Below are 15,657 nucleotides of genomic sequence, written 5' to 3'. Positions count from 1 at the left end.
TCATGAATTAATGCGGCTTAACGCCGTTGGCAATATGATACGCAGCTATTTAATTTATTTGTTGTTGAGATGTTGTAGTTTATATTTGTAATGCAATTGATTTCCCTTAACTTCCCTCAAAATAATAAAATAATCTATAATAAAACAAGTAAGAGGTTCTAGTCGGGAGCGCCCGACTAGGGGATACCCTGAACCCTCATCTTCCGACAGGCGATAGGTATAAAATGAAGGATACTTGATATATATATACTATTCTAGAAGCTACATGTCAAGTTTGCTGACTCTAGCTCATATTATTTGCCGAAATTGCTCAGAAAACAGGATTTCGATATCGATTTTTATCGATTACATGGAATTGGGGCATGTTATCGAATATCGGAAACAAACTCGATCTGCGCGGGAACTAGGACCTACAGCTAAAATTTCAAGTCTCTAGCTTTTATAGGTTCTGAGATCCTTGCGTTCATACATACGGACGGACGGACGGACAGACAGACGGACATGGCTAGATCGACTCGGCTGTTGATGCTGATCAAGAATATATATACCTTATAGGGTCGGAGATGCTTCCTTCTGCCTGTTACATACATTTGCACAAATACATTATACCCTTTTTACCCATTTTTAATGGGTTCAGGGTATAATAAAAGATTATTCGTAAAGTAAAGCTAAAATATTATGACAATGTTGAGCTTAATGAAGGAAAAAACGATTCTCTACTGCAACGAATAAGTCTAGATCATTTTGGAGTCTCATTGGGCTCGGGTGCCAACTGTTTACTTGGCAGGCGCCAAGTCCTGGCACTATCCTCATTTGCCTGTCAGAGCCTTTTTAATATTTCGCTGTTGACATCTTGCCGTGTAGGTTTTCCTTCCCTCTCTCTCTCTCGGGCTGCCTCTGTGCATACTTTATTCACTTTTTGTTGTTGAATTTCATTAAAATTTGCACCCATTTGCCATAATTTGTGTTTTTTTTTTTTGTGTCATACGAATGACAGCCATGCCCCCACGCTCTTCGCCGACCCGCGGCAGCGCTGGGGCCGTGCCACAGATGAGCTTGACAAGCAAATGAAAAAATGTACAAAAGAGCCTCGCATTTTGTGCATGCGACGATGTATGCGAGAAATAAGTAAATATTAAAAAATACAACTCGGGGAAAAAGTGCAGTGCTAAAAGATACCCTGTGCGACATGTGGGAACTGATTTAGAATACATTATATACTATAGATTATATTAAGGCCTGAAAAACGTGTACTTTATTTTCATAGCGATTCAATAGCCATTTAATCAGTACAGGGTATACAAAGAAGGTGGCGCCATCAACCCCTACCACCACTTGTCGCACCATTTGTTGCGATCCAATGAAATGCCAGCCAGTGTCAGAAATGACAGCAACTCGACGTATAAGCTCCATGACACACACACACACACGCACGCACACACACACTCACATATGCACGTGTATAAGAAAAAAGCGTAATTCGCTTTGTGTGTGCATTGTGGCAGTGCGCCATTCAGCAAATAATGCACTTAAAGGTGAGCAGATTTATTTGCTGTGGCCAAAGTTGACACTGATTTTGTGCAGCGATTACTCAACTTAACAAGCAGAGTTTTCACAGCGACATGCCGCATCGCTCATACGCACCGTTTCACATTTAATGCGGCTGACTGACATGTAAACTACTTATTTTTGCCAGTACACGACCGGGGGGCCCGTCATTAAACACTGCCAGCGTTCATTTCCAAGAGCTAATGCTAATGCATTTCGCATTAATTTCGTAGCACGACAGTTGGCAGCAAGATGCATGTGAAGATGAAAATGAATTGCTCGAAATTAGTTAAAACGCATTTGACGTTTTCTAAGTTTGGCGTTAAGTTTCGGCTGCCGACACGTGCGAGAAAAGACGGGGTGAAGGGGCCGCCGCTGGCATTAATAGTTATACAACAACGGACATATTGATAAATGAGCGTATTTTCGAAGCGCTGGTTGGAGCTGGCGAAACAACAACAACAACAACAACACGTTCCACTATTTCAATGGCAAATGGCTCGTAGTGGGCGACGCAGCAGCAGCGTTTGCGAAAAATGACTTTAGTGCCAAGCGTGAGAATTTTCAGTATTCGCTATGTGTGCACGCACACACACACGCACACACACACACACGCACACGAGCACACGGGGTGGGAAACAAATGCTTGCAAATATTTCTGCAGCTGAGATTCCCCCACTTGCTTTGCTACGCACAACAGCCACAACAACAAAGCGGACTAAAAGGGAAAGGAAAACAGACAGAGAGAGAGAGAGAGAGAGAGAGAGAGAGAGGGAGAGAGGGGGGTGGGGGATTCGTTTCTCCATTGAATGCGCCACAATGAGTCAATTTTTTTACATTTATTTGACAGAAAATTTTCATTTATTTTGCTTAGCTTATTTCGATGCGAGCGAAAAGGAAAAATTTAATTAAATTGAAATTAATTTGACGCGATATTGCTGGCAGCGCCAGAACTATTAATAATGCCCCAATGCGAATGTGCGTGTGTGCGCGTGTGTGTGTGTGTGAGTGTGAGTGCATGTGAGTGTTGTGCCACGGCAAGACAAATGCGCGCAAAATAAATTCTCATGTTGCGCTTTTGAAGCTGCTCGTCAAAATTGCACAGGCGAAGCCAAGCCAGAGCCAACACAGACACAGACAGGGAGTGGAAGAGTGAGGGAGAGAGAGGGGCTAGGCTCTTGGCAATAAATCATTGCATACGCTGCGGCGCTCGGAGTAGAATATATATTTTTGCAAGCGTCGCTGGCGGCACATAATTAATTAAATTTCACTTTTAACAGAACAACAATACCGGGAAAAAAGAATATCACACATACGCCTTCACTCTGACACTTGAAATTGACATACGCACAAATAGATAGGCCCAATAAATTTTGGGTCGCCCGCTGAACGTGCCCAAAATATTTCGTATACACTGTACAATGTTAAAAACTTTCACTTAGGTGCGCTATAAATCGCGTGCTGCTACCAAATTTTTGGTGACGCCCGGGCGCCCTTTTGGGCAACGCTTGAATCCTGACAGCTGTACTGGGTGTTGGGTGCTGGGCAGCAGGGGTTTAACTGGGCGTGGCATGTCATTTAAAGGTTGTCGCTGGCCAAGAGCAAGCACCAATTGCCACGCGCCACAACGTGCTTAAGTCAAATAAATAACAAACATTGGCGGACAGCCAACAAATTTATGGCCAAGCAGAAACAAGCGAAATTTTTAAAGCCTCGCTCATATGGCAAATGAAATGAAAATGAAATTCGGCTAAGCTGCCTGAAAACTACTTTAAACTTGGCCCAAATGAGCTGGAATTGGACAGCCCTTAAAGTGACGGAATGAACTGCCTGAACTGCCTTGACACCCTTAATGCCCCGACTGAGTAGAACTGGCGATGACAATCATAGCTCGAGTGGGCGGCGCGCTGTCGTCTCCAGCGTGCACATCATTGGGCATTAGGTATGCATGCCATTGCGCATTGGTGGAATATGAGCCAAGAGGGGCTGCTGGCTGTCGCACTGCCAAAGATGTTGAGCAATGCGCCCAGAGACAATGACAAGGACGATCAAGCGGCGGCAGCGATGAAGACGAGCAGCGATGCGTGCTGGCAAATGGTAGCCTCTGCCTCGATAATGAAGTTAAAAATTCCATACATACGAACACAAAATGACTGACTGACAGCCAGACGGACTGGCGGCCATGCGTGCGACACAGATAATCCTGCAGTTGCTGTTGCTTTTCTTCTCCTCGTTGTTGTTGTTGTTGTTGCTGCTGTTGCTGTGCGGCATTTGCCTTTGGTATTTATGAGTACGTTGTCCTTGATATGCCTGCAGAATTACTAAATGTCCCTGACTCGACACTAGCTCACACGCACACTCGCACACTCACGCGCGCACACACACGCATGATCAGACTTTCATTCATTCATACAAACACACATTCGCTTCCGTTTGTCTGCGTCTAAGCTGTCGCCCAACACTGACTGCAATATGTTTGCCTGCCACGCCCATATCAGCACCAGCCCAGCAACAACGCAAGCAGCAACAACAACAACAGCATCAGCTCCCTTGCGAGCTGCACACCGACACCTTTTTTTATGCTCTTGCTTAGGGTATTAAAGGGAATGTTGGACGCCTCTAAAAATTTATATTTTGTAATTATATTTTTAACGATATTTGTCAGGCTATTAGAGTGAAAACTAATCTTTTGATTCTTAAGCTTAATCTTAAAAAACCGAATTTTTGAATACCCGACACAGGAAGGTGTTTTGAAATGTTAATAAATAAAGCGGTTCATTTTTTAACAAATGTTCTATTACCGAATTTATATGGCTGATTTTTATTATCTATATTATTTCTATATAAGTTTATAAATAGTTTATTTAAATGTTGATACAAATTAAAAATTTGATGATAGTTATTACTTAGTATAGAAAGTATTTTCAACACCTGCTGTAGAATAATGAGTTATTAATATGCATGTTAGGGTATTCAGCATTCGATAATGCAGAGACAAACTTTAATCTTATATGCTTTTGTTGGTTTGAGTGCGTGTCTATGTTCATATATTTTTATCTCGTACGTGCAGCTATGACTGCCCCCAGCTCGAAATTTAAATAGAAATAGCATGTTGATGTTATTCGATGTAGGTTTATATATTTAATTTAATATCCGACTCTGGTGTATGTGCAACCCACAGTATGTTCGTTAGAATTTCTCTTCCACAAATACATATGTATTTTTATTTACTCGCATACAAGCAGCAAGCTTCAGCTTCCAACTAACAGCAACAATAATAAGAACAACAGCAACGACGTCGACGAGTAAATCTACTCGACTTCTCTCGGGGCTCGCCTCGAGAAGTGGCACTCCCATTACAATCCCAGTTGCAAGTGACTCGCCATGTAAGCTCTGCAAAGATGCGTGCTAGGCGAAACAATGTCGATGCGAGTGCTGCAACATTGTCATGCTCGAAAGTATGCTGCAGTTTTTTTCTCTTCTCCCGCTAGCTGTCGCAATGCTTGATTGCGTATACGCACCGATAGCTGGTGTATGTGCACAAAAATCAGAATTTCAGCTAGACAAATAATGTTCGCCATTGGGATATGAGCGTGGCAATAGCAACAATGCTAGAAGTGCCACTAGAGCTGGCCACGCCCACACGCCCAGTATACAGAGCCAAGGCTTGAGTGCCAACAAGTGTAAGTTGGCTGCTCGGCTGATCAGCTAAGTGCAGATAACAAGTCAAGTGGCCTGAGAGCCGGCGCTTAGGTGTGAGTGCTCTGCTCATGTCTGTGCCTGTGTGTAAGTGTGTGTGCGTGCGTGCGTGCTTTTGTGGCACCTGGCAGATCTGTACTTCAGTTTTTGCATGAAATCAAGCAGAATGAGAAACCAATTTGTGTGAAAACACAAAGGCAACAGTGAGATGAAATGAAATTGGCCAAAACGGGTGCCTGGCGCCATCACCTTGAGTTGGATTTGGGTTTGGCGTTTGGGTAAGTGGAAAGCATTGCGAAAACAAACTTTTTAAATCGTCGCAAAGCCGAAAGTAATAAATTGTGTGGCAACTTTCTTCACCCATAAGAACTTGGCACAGGAATTTCATTTTTAATCTAACCCAAAAAAAAAAAAAAATCGAAATGAAGAGAAATCAAAGGAAAAAGCCAGCGACATACCCAAGGTTCAGTCAGTCACAATAAAGCACCTCAACATTATTTTAACGGAAAAATAGTTTCAGTTGCGGGTGTGTGTGTGGGTGTGTGTGTGGGTGTGTGTGTGTGTGGTAAAGTGTGTATACTGTTGTGCGGTGCACTCAAATGCTGGATGGTTAACCGAGTCGGGCAAGAGCAACTAACATTATTTGATTCACATAAATGAAGCCCAAAGCCAGTGGGGCATGCAACAGCCCAGCCCTGCCCAGCTGCATAGGTGGACCAACCTGTCCATGTGTGTGTGCGTGTGTGTGCAAGGTCGTGCGGCCACTCAGCGTGAGAGACTGCGACTGCGACTGCGACTATGGCTGAGGTTGAGGTTGCGGCTGAATGTGCGCCGCAGTGGAAATTCACCCGAATAAACACAAAATTTATATGCACACATGGGAGTTGGGCTAGCTGCAGTCGAACCCTCTCACACTCGCACACACTCGCACCCTTTCGCTGCATCTGTATACGTGTGTGGCAACAAAAGCAATATTGTCGTATTATGAATTCCTTTGGAATAAAATGGGGTGCATGGCTTTAACCCGACCTAAGGCACATTTCCGTTTATGTAATGGAAACACATAAGTGCTCTCTAATTGACTACAAAATACCCTACTGTTATATATAATCACATGCATATTTACGACTGAGTTGCATTAATAATGCTGACAATCGAATTGTTGCGAAGTGGTTAATGTAATTCGCGCTTACTCAAGCCAGACACAAGGCCCCACAAGTTTGCTTGAGCAACAACTATACAAATTGACAATGGCTGCTCCATTTGAACCGGCGACCTCTACCTTGTGAGTCCGACGCTTTGTCACTTAAGCCATGCAGGCTCATGATGTTTTTGCTGCTTTTGATGTTTTCTGCACAAACTTTGCGCACAGTTTTTCCTCACTTGCAGACCAAGTTTTTCCAAATGACCGACTTAGTGCTGACTTTCCAACCAAAAAGGAAGTTTGAGTAAAAATGTAGGTTTTTTAGTTTTGGGCTGCGCGTTGCTCACTGTTCAGTCAGTTAGTCAAGAGAAAGTTCTTTATAGTTTTAGATTGATATAAATACTGTTTCACATAATCATATGGAAATAATAAAAATTTTGATTGAGCTGTATTTCTTGAACTCAGATACCCATTGAGTTTGAACTTACAGGATATTGGCAAACGGCAAAAACAGCATTTTCAAATATATTTTTTTATTTTTCATTTGAACAAATCGTTTTGCATGGCACATTTTTGTGCGCGTTGTCAAAGACTCGACAGCAGCGGCAGCCATAGAAATATTGTTTTTTGGCGCTGCGAAACTGGACACGCCGACACGCACACATTTGCCGAGTTTATGCGGCTCATCAGCATGAAAACTTTTTTGATTGACCAAAAGTACGGCGTCATTTTTATTGAGTGCAGCTTTGCCAGAGGTCGTCTCTTTGACAAATGCGGCTCATGCTGTTTGGCCTTTGGCATATTCAAGTAAAAACATGCCCTGGTCTTCCACAGGTTGCTCTCCACTTGCTAAACTTTCATCGCAATTTATGCCCACAACTGTCATTTCACAGATTTTTCCTTTTTATGCCCTGTAGTCATGAAATGGCCGATAAAAGGTATATATGTATATGTATATGTATATGTATATGTATATGTATATGTATATGTATATGTATATGTATATGTATATGTATATGTATATGTATATGTATATGTATATGTATATGTATATGTATATGTATATGTATATGTATATGTATATGTATATGTATATGTATATGTATATGTATATGTATATGTATATGTATATGTATATGTATATGTATATGTATATGTATATGTATATGTATATGTATATGTATATGTATATGTATATGTATATGTATATGTATATGTATATGTATATGTATATGTATATGTATATGTATATGTATATGTATATGTATATGTATATGTATATGTATATGTATATGTATATGTATATGTATATGTATATGGATATGTATATGTATATGTATATGTATATGTATATGTATATGTATATGTATATGTATATGTATATGGATATGGATATGTATATGTATATGTATATGTATATGTATATGTATATGTATATGTATATGTATATGTATATGTATATGTATATGTATATGTATATGTATATGTATATGTATATGTATATGTATATGTATATGTATATGTATATGTATATGTATATGTATATGTATATGTATATGTATATGTATATGTATATGTATATGTATATGTATATGTATATGTATATGTATATGTATATGTATATGTATATGTATATGTATATGTATATGTATATGTATATGTATATGTATATGTATATGTATATGTATATGTATATGTATATGTATATGTATATGTATATGTATATGTATATGTATATGTATATGTATATGTATATGTATATGTATATGTATATGTATATGTATATGTATATGTATATGTATATGTATATGTATATGTATATGTATATGTATATGTATATGTATATGTATATGTATATGTATATGTATATGTATATGTATATGTATATGTATATGTATGTGAATCAGTAGAGCGGTTACAGGGTATTTGCTATTCAATCATTCAATCAGTCTCGTTTAAGGGAAGCCAACTTGTTTCTGATGCTCCGTTTTGCGCAATGGGCATATAAAACTCAATTGGGTCGTTAAATGTAAAAATTGTGATAAATAATCAAATTACACGCATTTGATGCTCGCCAAGATTTGGCGCTTTGAATTTTTATGCCACAGATTTTTGGCGTATTTTGTGGGCCGTTCGCCTGCTGACGAGGCGCATAATTTATGGCCAGCCGTCGATTTGGATAAAGCGATTATGAGGCCTGTTGGGCGTTGGCATAATGACGCGAGTGATTGGCTTGAGTCGGGAATGTTGTATGCCATAAATTGTATTATGTTTTCAATTATCGCGCATACGCCACTTGTGACAGGCGACCGACGAGTGATCTGCGGTCAGCTCGCGCGCTGTCCAAACGTCTAGAATTTCCAATTAGAACACACTTATTTCATGCAAAGTGCCTGTGGCTGGCGAATTCTCCAATGCCAATTTCAATTTCAGTTTGCGAATTTCTTTAGTGCGTAACAGGTGAAATTAAAGGCAGCACCGCATGACTCAATGTGTGCGCATGGTTCTGGTTGCTTGTCAGTTAAACAGATTAATGTGCTACCTTCAATGGCGTGTCGTCTATTTGATTGTTACTCATACGCCCCCTTAGCCCGCAACCCTTTAAATGGCGCATTGTTAGCCGGCGACAGTTACAAAAAATCTGTCCAGCGAGTGGCCTATAAAGGGCCTTCGCGCAGTTTACAGGTAAACGGGGAACATAATTTCAATTACTTGACGAGGTGGTTTGCTTCAACTATTTTAATTAGCCGTAGCACACGAAATGGCCAGCCGAATATCGGATCAGAGACAGGCCTTTGATGTGGTCATGACATTTTCCATTGACACGGACCGGCTGGCAAACAGTATACACGCGGAGTGCGTCAGCGCTAAAAGCCCAAAAAACCAGAGGCCGAGAGTGTTAGCATCACGTTGGCATCGGCATCAAAATCAAAGTCAACGGGCCATTGGCGACACTGTCATGGGGCATGTCAAGGCGTTATTTGATACGCGAGACCGTCAACGCGCTGACAGTTTGCACATTTTTCATAACTCGCTCGGCCAGTGGCAAGTGCCAGTTGCCAGTTGCCAGTTGCCAGTGGCAAAGTGCCGCACTTTCACTTGCCGCCAGTACTTCCACTAACAGCTTACAACAAACACTCGACTAGACCCTGCCTGTCTATTTTGGCAGCGGCATTTAGCGCTTTGGTGTGAAACACTTTTGGTTCGCTTGGTTTGATTCTATTTGCGCTCAGTACTTATATTTATATACATATAAACTTATCAGCTAAGTGGATGTGTGTAACTGAATGTGAAACTGTGTGTGTGTGTGTGAAACCGTGTCTGCTTTTCGATATTCATTGGCCGTCGCAGCGTGTTTCACAGCTGTCCTGCGTGCAGAATCGATTGCGATTGCCGTTGCAGCCCTTGTAGTTGAAGGGGCGGCAGACACCCTTGTCGTAGTACCAGCGGGTCAGGGCCTTTGTCTGATCCTTGCTGTTGCAGTAGTTGCCCTCGTTGCGGCCCACATAGCAGTTAACGTTGTCTGCAAATATGGCAAAAGAAACGTTCTGTTTAATTGAGCAATTATTTGGTTAATCGATTCCTATTTGTGCTCATAAATCATGCATTATTTCTTTGCTTCAATGACTTCCAGCTAGCCTGCCCCCCCCACCCATTTTTGTGTTGGCATGCGAGTGGCCTCATTTGGCCCATTTTAATTTTGTTACGGAATAAGAGCATTACGCATACAATTTTGACAAAATATTTTACAAATTTAAAAAGCAGAACGTGCACACATTTCTATAGAAAATGGCAAATATGACTGACAACGAAAAGTTTTGGCAGTGGTTTGTCAAATTGCGAACGAACATTCAAGCATAAAGCAGAAATTGGCCGAAACTTTTTTACATTATTCAGAAAAGGTTGAATAGTTGGGAACAATATATAATGGAAACCGCTCAAAATACCTTTCAAATCTAGCAAGGAGCGGGAGCGAGAGAGAGAGAGTTTAAGGTATTGTTAGGACTAGTTGGATAAACTGCGAGGGACAGACTTCACCTCTGGAATCTTATGAATCGAATATAAATAATATTTGTCAAAACTGAGTTAGCTTAAGTTAGACCGGAGCCGGTGATTCTTATAGACAGATATTAAGAAGAAATTATATACATTCTAACAATTTTAATTGCAAATACTATAAGATTTTTCTATTCCTATAGTTGGCATGCAACATTTGCTGATAGTTGCAGCAATTGCAAAATCAATTGCATAAATCATTTTGGATACTGCCTGGCAATAAGTTAAATTTTAATGGTCTATTTGTTGATATTTTCTGACATTAATGTGGCATTTTGTAGAACTTACTTAGCTCCTTGCACAGGCCCTCTCCAGAACCGGCTGCACCGATTCCGATTGTCTGAGTCAGCAGAATGACAGAAATAAGGCAGACTAGTGCCATGGATAGGAACGTCAAATTGATTTTGAAATTCATCTTGTTTTCTTGATTTTCACGCCGCGCACCAGCAGTAAAATGCAATAGAATTCAGATCGACGAGTGAAATGTCTATGGCTCGGCCTGTGGCTGTTCCAATAATTTCGTTGTTTATTTTAAGTAATTTGCGCTACTTTGACAAAAACGCGACGTGGGCCAACGAACCGAGCGAACTGAGTTCTGGCCGGGGTATACTTTTAGTTTATATACGAAATGCCGGAAATTGTGGCGAGATTTTGGCCCGAAGCACGAGCACGAGCATGCGGCTGTTCCCATTTTCGTGATACTTTTGTAATTTTGTTGTTGTTTTGCTTTTTGTCTCTGTTGCCGTTGCCGCTTCGAAAATTCGAAAATACTTTGAGCAATTGTCCATCTGGCCAGCCATTCATCCATCCATCCGTCCATCCACTCGCAGAATCGTCCAACGGTTTATGTCCATCAAAGCTAAGTAGGGGCGTCTATTTTGGGTCCACAAATATATTTTGCGGGCTCCGTCAATTGCACTTAGCGTTTACTTTGGGCTCGTTTGCATAATTTTCAACTTATTGAATATATTCCACATAATTAATTTTAATTATTTGTACTTCTTCTTTTGTTTTTGCAAGTATTTGAATTAATTTCGATAAGAAAGGCAAAAAGGGTCGACCCTGTACCCAGTCAAGGGTTCACTGCCATTGTCTCTAATTACAATTGGGCGGCATTTGTTTTAGATTTTTCAATGTCACAGCCTGCATAAAATTCCCCATTTGACAAGTGGTTCGCCCTTTGGTCCAAGTCAAGAGCCAAACACAAAAATCAATCTTCATTTTAAATTCAATTTTCTTTCTTTTCGTATCGTATTCGATACGCTGGAGGGGGAATCAAAAATCGTATACATATACATATAGATTTTGACTGTTGACGACGCATTGCTGCCAACTGACGAGGGAATTTCGCCTGTCACGGGGCGAGTAATCAACAGCTTTGCCGGAAAAAAACTGAAAACAAAATAAAAATTGGCAGTTACCAAAAGTCGAGTATTATTTCGAAATGTCCTTGAGTAAAATGCTTATAAATATGCATGCAAGGAGGATTATTTTTCCGACCGGAAAATTCGGTACAATGTGTCGTATGATTAATTGACAAGTAATGCACATGAAAAGCGTTAATGAATGAATGCGCCACGGAAAGGACGACATTAATGATGATGTTACCCGATGATGTGGCAACCATTCCCACATGACACGCCCCATGTTTGCAGTCGTTCGACCAAATGCCAACAGACTTTTTAATTGGACGCTCTGCGCGCAGAGGATCTCGCATCGGGCAGCGTATCTATCTGTAGTTGGGAAATCATCAAAATTACAAGGAGCGGAAATGTAAAATTTTAAAACGGAAGTATTAACGAAAAACCCATCCCCAGGTATACAAAGCCAGTCGACTGAAAGGGCTGCCAAGCTGGAGCCGGAGCTGCCGCAAGTCCACAAGTTTTGAGAGCGACGCTCGTGATTAGTTACTCAAGGGCCGAAACAATGGATACAACACGGGATGTGTATCAGCGACAGTAAATCAATACCTACTTAAATGTGGCTCAGTCTCAAAACGATGCGATTTGGCTACAAAGAAACGACAGATATAAAATTGACAAAATAAACAAGAACAAAAACGGGCAATGGAAAGCTTCTCACTGTAAGATGCTCTGTTCAGAGTGAAAAATAGGTGCAAAATACTTTTTGGGTCGCCTAGAATTAAAGTTGTGGATGCTTAAAATTTCTCTTATTAAAAGTCTTAGACAGCAGCAAGAGGAGGCGAAAAATCCATACGAAATACGAATACACCAGAATAAATTATACTGAGCCGCCCCATGTCGACGTAAACTGTCAGAACTGTGTCACGTCAGCTCATGACAAGCAGGGGAAAAAAATTAAAATGAAAATATTTAAAGAAAATTATTTTATTATAACATAATTATAAGTGTAATCCAATTAATTCAGAGTGTATTAATGGTAATTAAATTCGTAAACAGGTAAGAGGGAAATCTTTGACATAAGTCATATGATATTGCAAGGACTTGATTATAAAAGTGTGCTCACCAGAAGGAGATATAATTGTATTATTTGAAAAGTTGTCAAAGTCAATATTCGTTAATGAAAAAAATCACAAAAATGAGAACAGTTGTATGTCTCACAGCGAATCGATTTGTTGTTGGAATTGAAATCGTTTTTTGCGGGAGTTGTGAATCTCAATGATGGAGCTGCATCATATGGTTGCCCACAGCAATATGCTCTTTGTCACTTTGAAAAAAAAAGAGTATACGAAAATAAAAATAATAATAAAAAAAAATCAACACAACATAAAAGCGTTCGGTTGATTTCTGCGTTTCCTATAGCCAGCCACGTAATGTAATGCCGTAATTTGTGATTTTCCACTTGTTTTGGCAATTTGGTGATTTTCTGATTTTTCGTATTTAATTTTGACGGACTTTTCAACGCAGTGGACCAAAAGTTATTTAATGGCTGCACTTGAACGTGCCGAAAGCCGATGCCAGCTCAAGCCTCGCACGGACGGACGACATTTTCGCTGACTACATTCATAATATTGAGACGTTAAGGAATGGGACTTGAAACAGGCGCAGGATCCGAGACGTCCGTGATTATAAAAATGCCTTAGATTTTTCTTACTTCTGCCTTGTGTTGATTCCTTTGTTGTATTTTCTACCTTGAACTCTTTATCATTTCCTTTTGGCCAGTTTTATTTTACTTCATTTTTTGGTTTCCTTATTTTTTGGGACTCCTTTTGATTTAAAGTTTCGCTTGGCTCTGCCTTGACTTGGCCGCAAATTGAGGAAATGAAACATTTGAATGATTCACTTCCGGTATTTGTTAAGCAGATCGACTTTTCTATTGAAATCAAAAGAGTTTCTTTTCTCCCCTTTTGCTAACTAAAATATTTAAATGCCCAAGGATTAGGTCTCTGTTGTTGGGACTTAACTGTGTTATACAAAACAAAACAAGTAAGAAGTTCTATTCGGGAGCTCCCGACTAGGGGATACCCTAAACCCTCTCCTTCCGACGGGCGATAGGTATAAAATGAAAGATACTTGATATATATATACTAATCTAGAAGCTAGATGTCAAGTTTGGTGACTCTAGCTCATGTTATTTGCCGAAATTGCTCAAAAAACAGGATTTCGATATCGATTTTTATCGATTACTTGGAAACGGGGCAAGTTATCGAATATCGGAAACAAACTCTATCTGCGCATGGACTAGGAGGACCTACAGCTAAAATTTCTTATAGGTTCTCAGATCCTTGCGTTCATACATACGGACAGACGGACGGACGGACAGACAGACGGAGATGCTTTCTTCTGCCTGTTACATACATTTGCACAAATACATAATACCCTTTTTACCCATTTTCAATGGGTTCAGGGTATAAAAAGTAGGAATTAAGTGCTTCATTTGGAGCTCATGAGCTGCCCGCAAACGTTCGACTACTTAGATGTGGACCTATTGATGCTGGAACTGCTTATTATTGATTTCAATCGTTTGGAATAGCTAAATGGCAGGCAGTTTCTTACAGAACATTGGCATAGTGACAATGAAAAGTGTCGACAGTGCCAAACAAAAAGGATTCGCGCAGGCCGTTTCGGGTTTGGGTTTGGGTTTCAGCAGCAGGTTTGCGGCTGTATCGTCTTTGTGTTAAAGTAAAAATTTTACAATTTGCAATAAAAATTCCAGTTTTGCTTTTCGGAATTCAGTTTATGGTCGCCTCTAGCGCCAGGCTAAGCCGCTCTGAGCGCATGTATCCTTGAAAGTAGCTGGGAAAACTCGGGAAAAAGCGGCAGCCGAGCTTTCAGCTCGAAAGTTATTATGCGTCGAGGAGACTGCGTGCCGTGCGGTTTCTCGGTTTTCGCTGTGCCATAGAGACGGAGCGAGCAACAATTTAATAACAAAACATATTTCACTTGCATGCCAAAGCTGTTGGGCAGGAATGCGCTGTGAACAAAATCGAATGTGCTTAACTCATCCATGTAGCAGAGTGTACACTGGCACCACACTACATACTACATACCTACATATTATTTTAAAGCCATGGAAGCGCTTTGACATTTGTCAAGCCAAAGGACTGGCCCGGCCCATTTGGAGGTTTGTGTGCGCGCTTGCAGCTAAGGCGAGCGCCAGTGTCATGTTGATTTCGTTCATTTCCGACTCAAATGGATTTTGATTGTCTGTCCGGGCCTCCTGGTCTGGCTCTGCTCGGGCCCGTGATGGTTGGAACGTGTCTGCCATTTGTCTGCACACTCGTTTGGCAGAAGCTGCCAAATGACTTGCTTTTTCTTAGCCCAGTTGGCAGTTGGCTCTTGGCAGTTGGCTGTTGGCTGTTGCTTCGGGGGCCATTAGGTTTTATTGTAATGATTTCTATTACCACACTGAATTCTCCAACTGCTGCTGCTGCTGCTGCTGATTTTCTTATTGTTGTTGTTGTTTTTGCTGCAGCTTGCAGTTGGCAGCAGTTGGCAGCTTACGTGGCCATCGCGCTTAATGAGTAGTTATTTCCGCTTGTATATCTTGATAATGCCAAGTCATGCGAACAACGCCTTTTGTGGTAATCGGCCCTGTTCCGAGATACGTTCCCATATTAATTGCTCTTCATAAACGCGTTCGCGTAAATTCATTAGCATGAATGCTTTCTAATTGAATTTATGCATATTTTATTTGTTGTGTGTACCAAATTTGGATTCATTTATACAGAGCACGATTATGTATTTACAAAGTCGTATATATATACGCTTTATATATATTTATTATTT

The 15,657-nt window shown here is 40.6% G+C and overlaps 1 protein-coding gene across 1 annotated transcript; it reads right to left on the bottom strand.

The window, feature by feature from the left end:
* Nucleotides 1-9,606: 9,606 nt before the first annotated feature.
* LOC135436506 (major allergen Ani s 1) lies at nucleotides 9,607-11,076 on the bottom strand. The gene is made up of 2 exons (XM_064694125.1): nucleotides 10,736-11,076; nucleotides 9,607-9,914 (listed from the first exon to the last, which is right to left on the bottom strand). The coding sequence occupies exons 1-2, from the start codon at nucleotides 10,860-10,862 to the stop codon at nucleotides 9,727-9,729; spliced, it is 315 nt and encodes a 104-aa protein (XP_064550195.1). The 5' UTR covers nucleotides 10,863-11,076; the 3' UTR covers nucleotides 9,607-9,726.
* Between the last annotated feature and the right edge of the window lie 4,581 nt (nucleotides 11,077-15,657).

Source organism: Drosophila montana, unplaced genomic scaffold, assembly GCF_035044405.1.
Source record: "Drosophila montana isolate Dmon_TW-CO22-7 unplaced genomic scaffold, ASM3504440v1 contig_3733_1, whole genome shotgun sequence".
NCBI classification, from domain to species: domain Eukaryota; kingdom Metazoa; phylum Arthropoda; class Insecta; order Diptera; family Drosophilidae; genus Drosophila; species Drosophila montana.
Note: the sequence above shows the minus strand (reverse complement) of the source record. Positions and strands in the feature narration are given on the sequence as shown.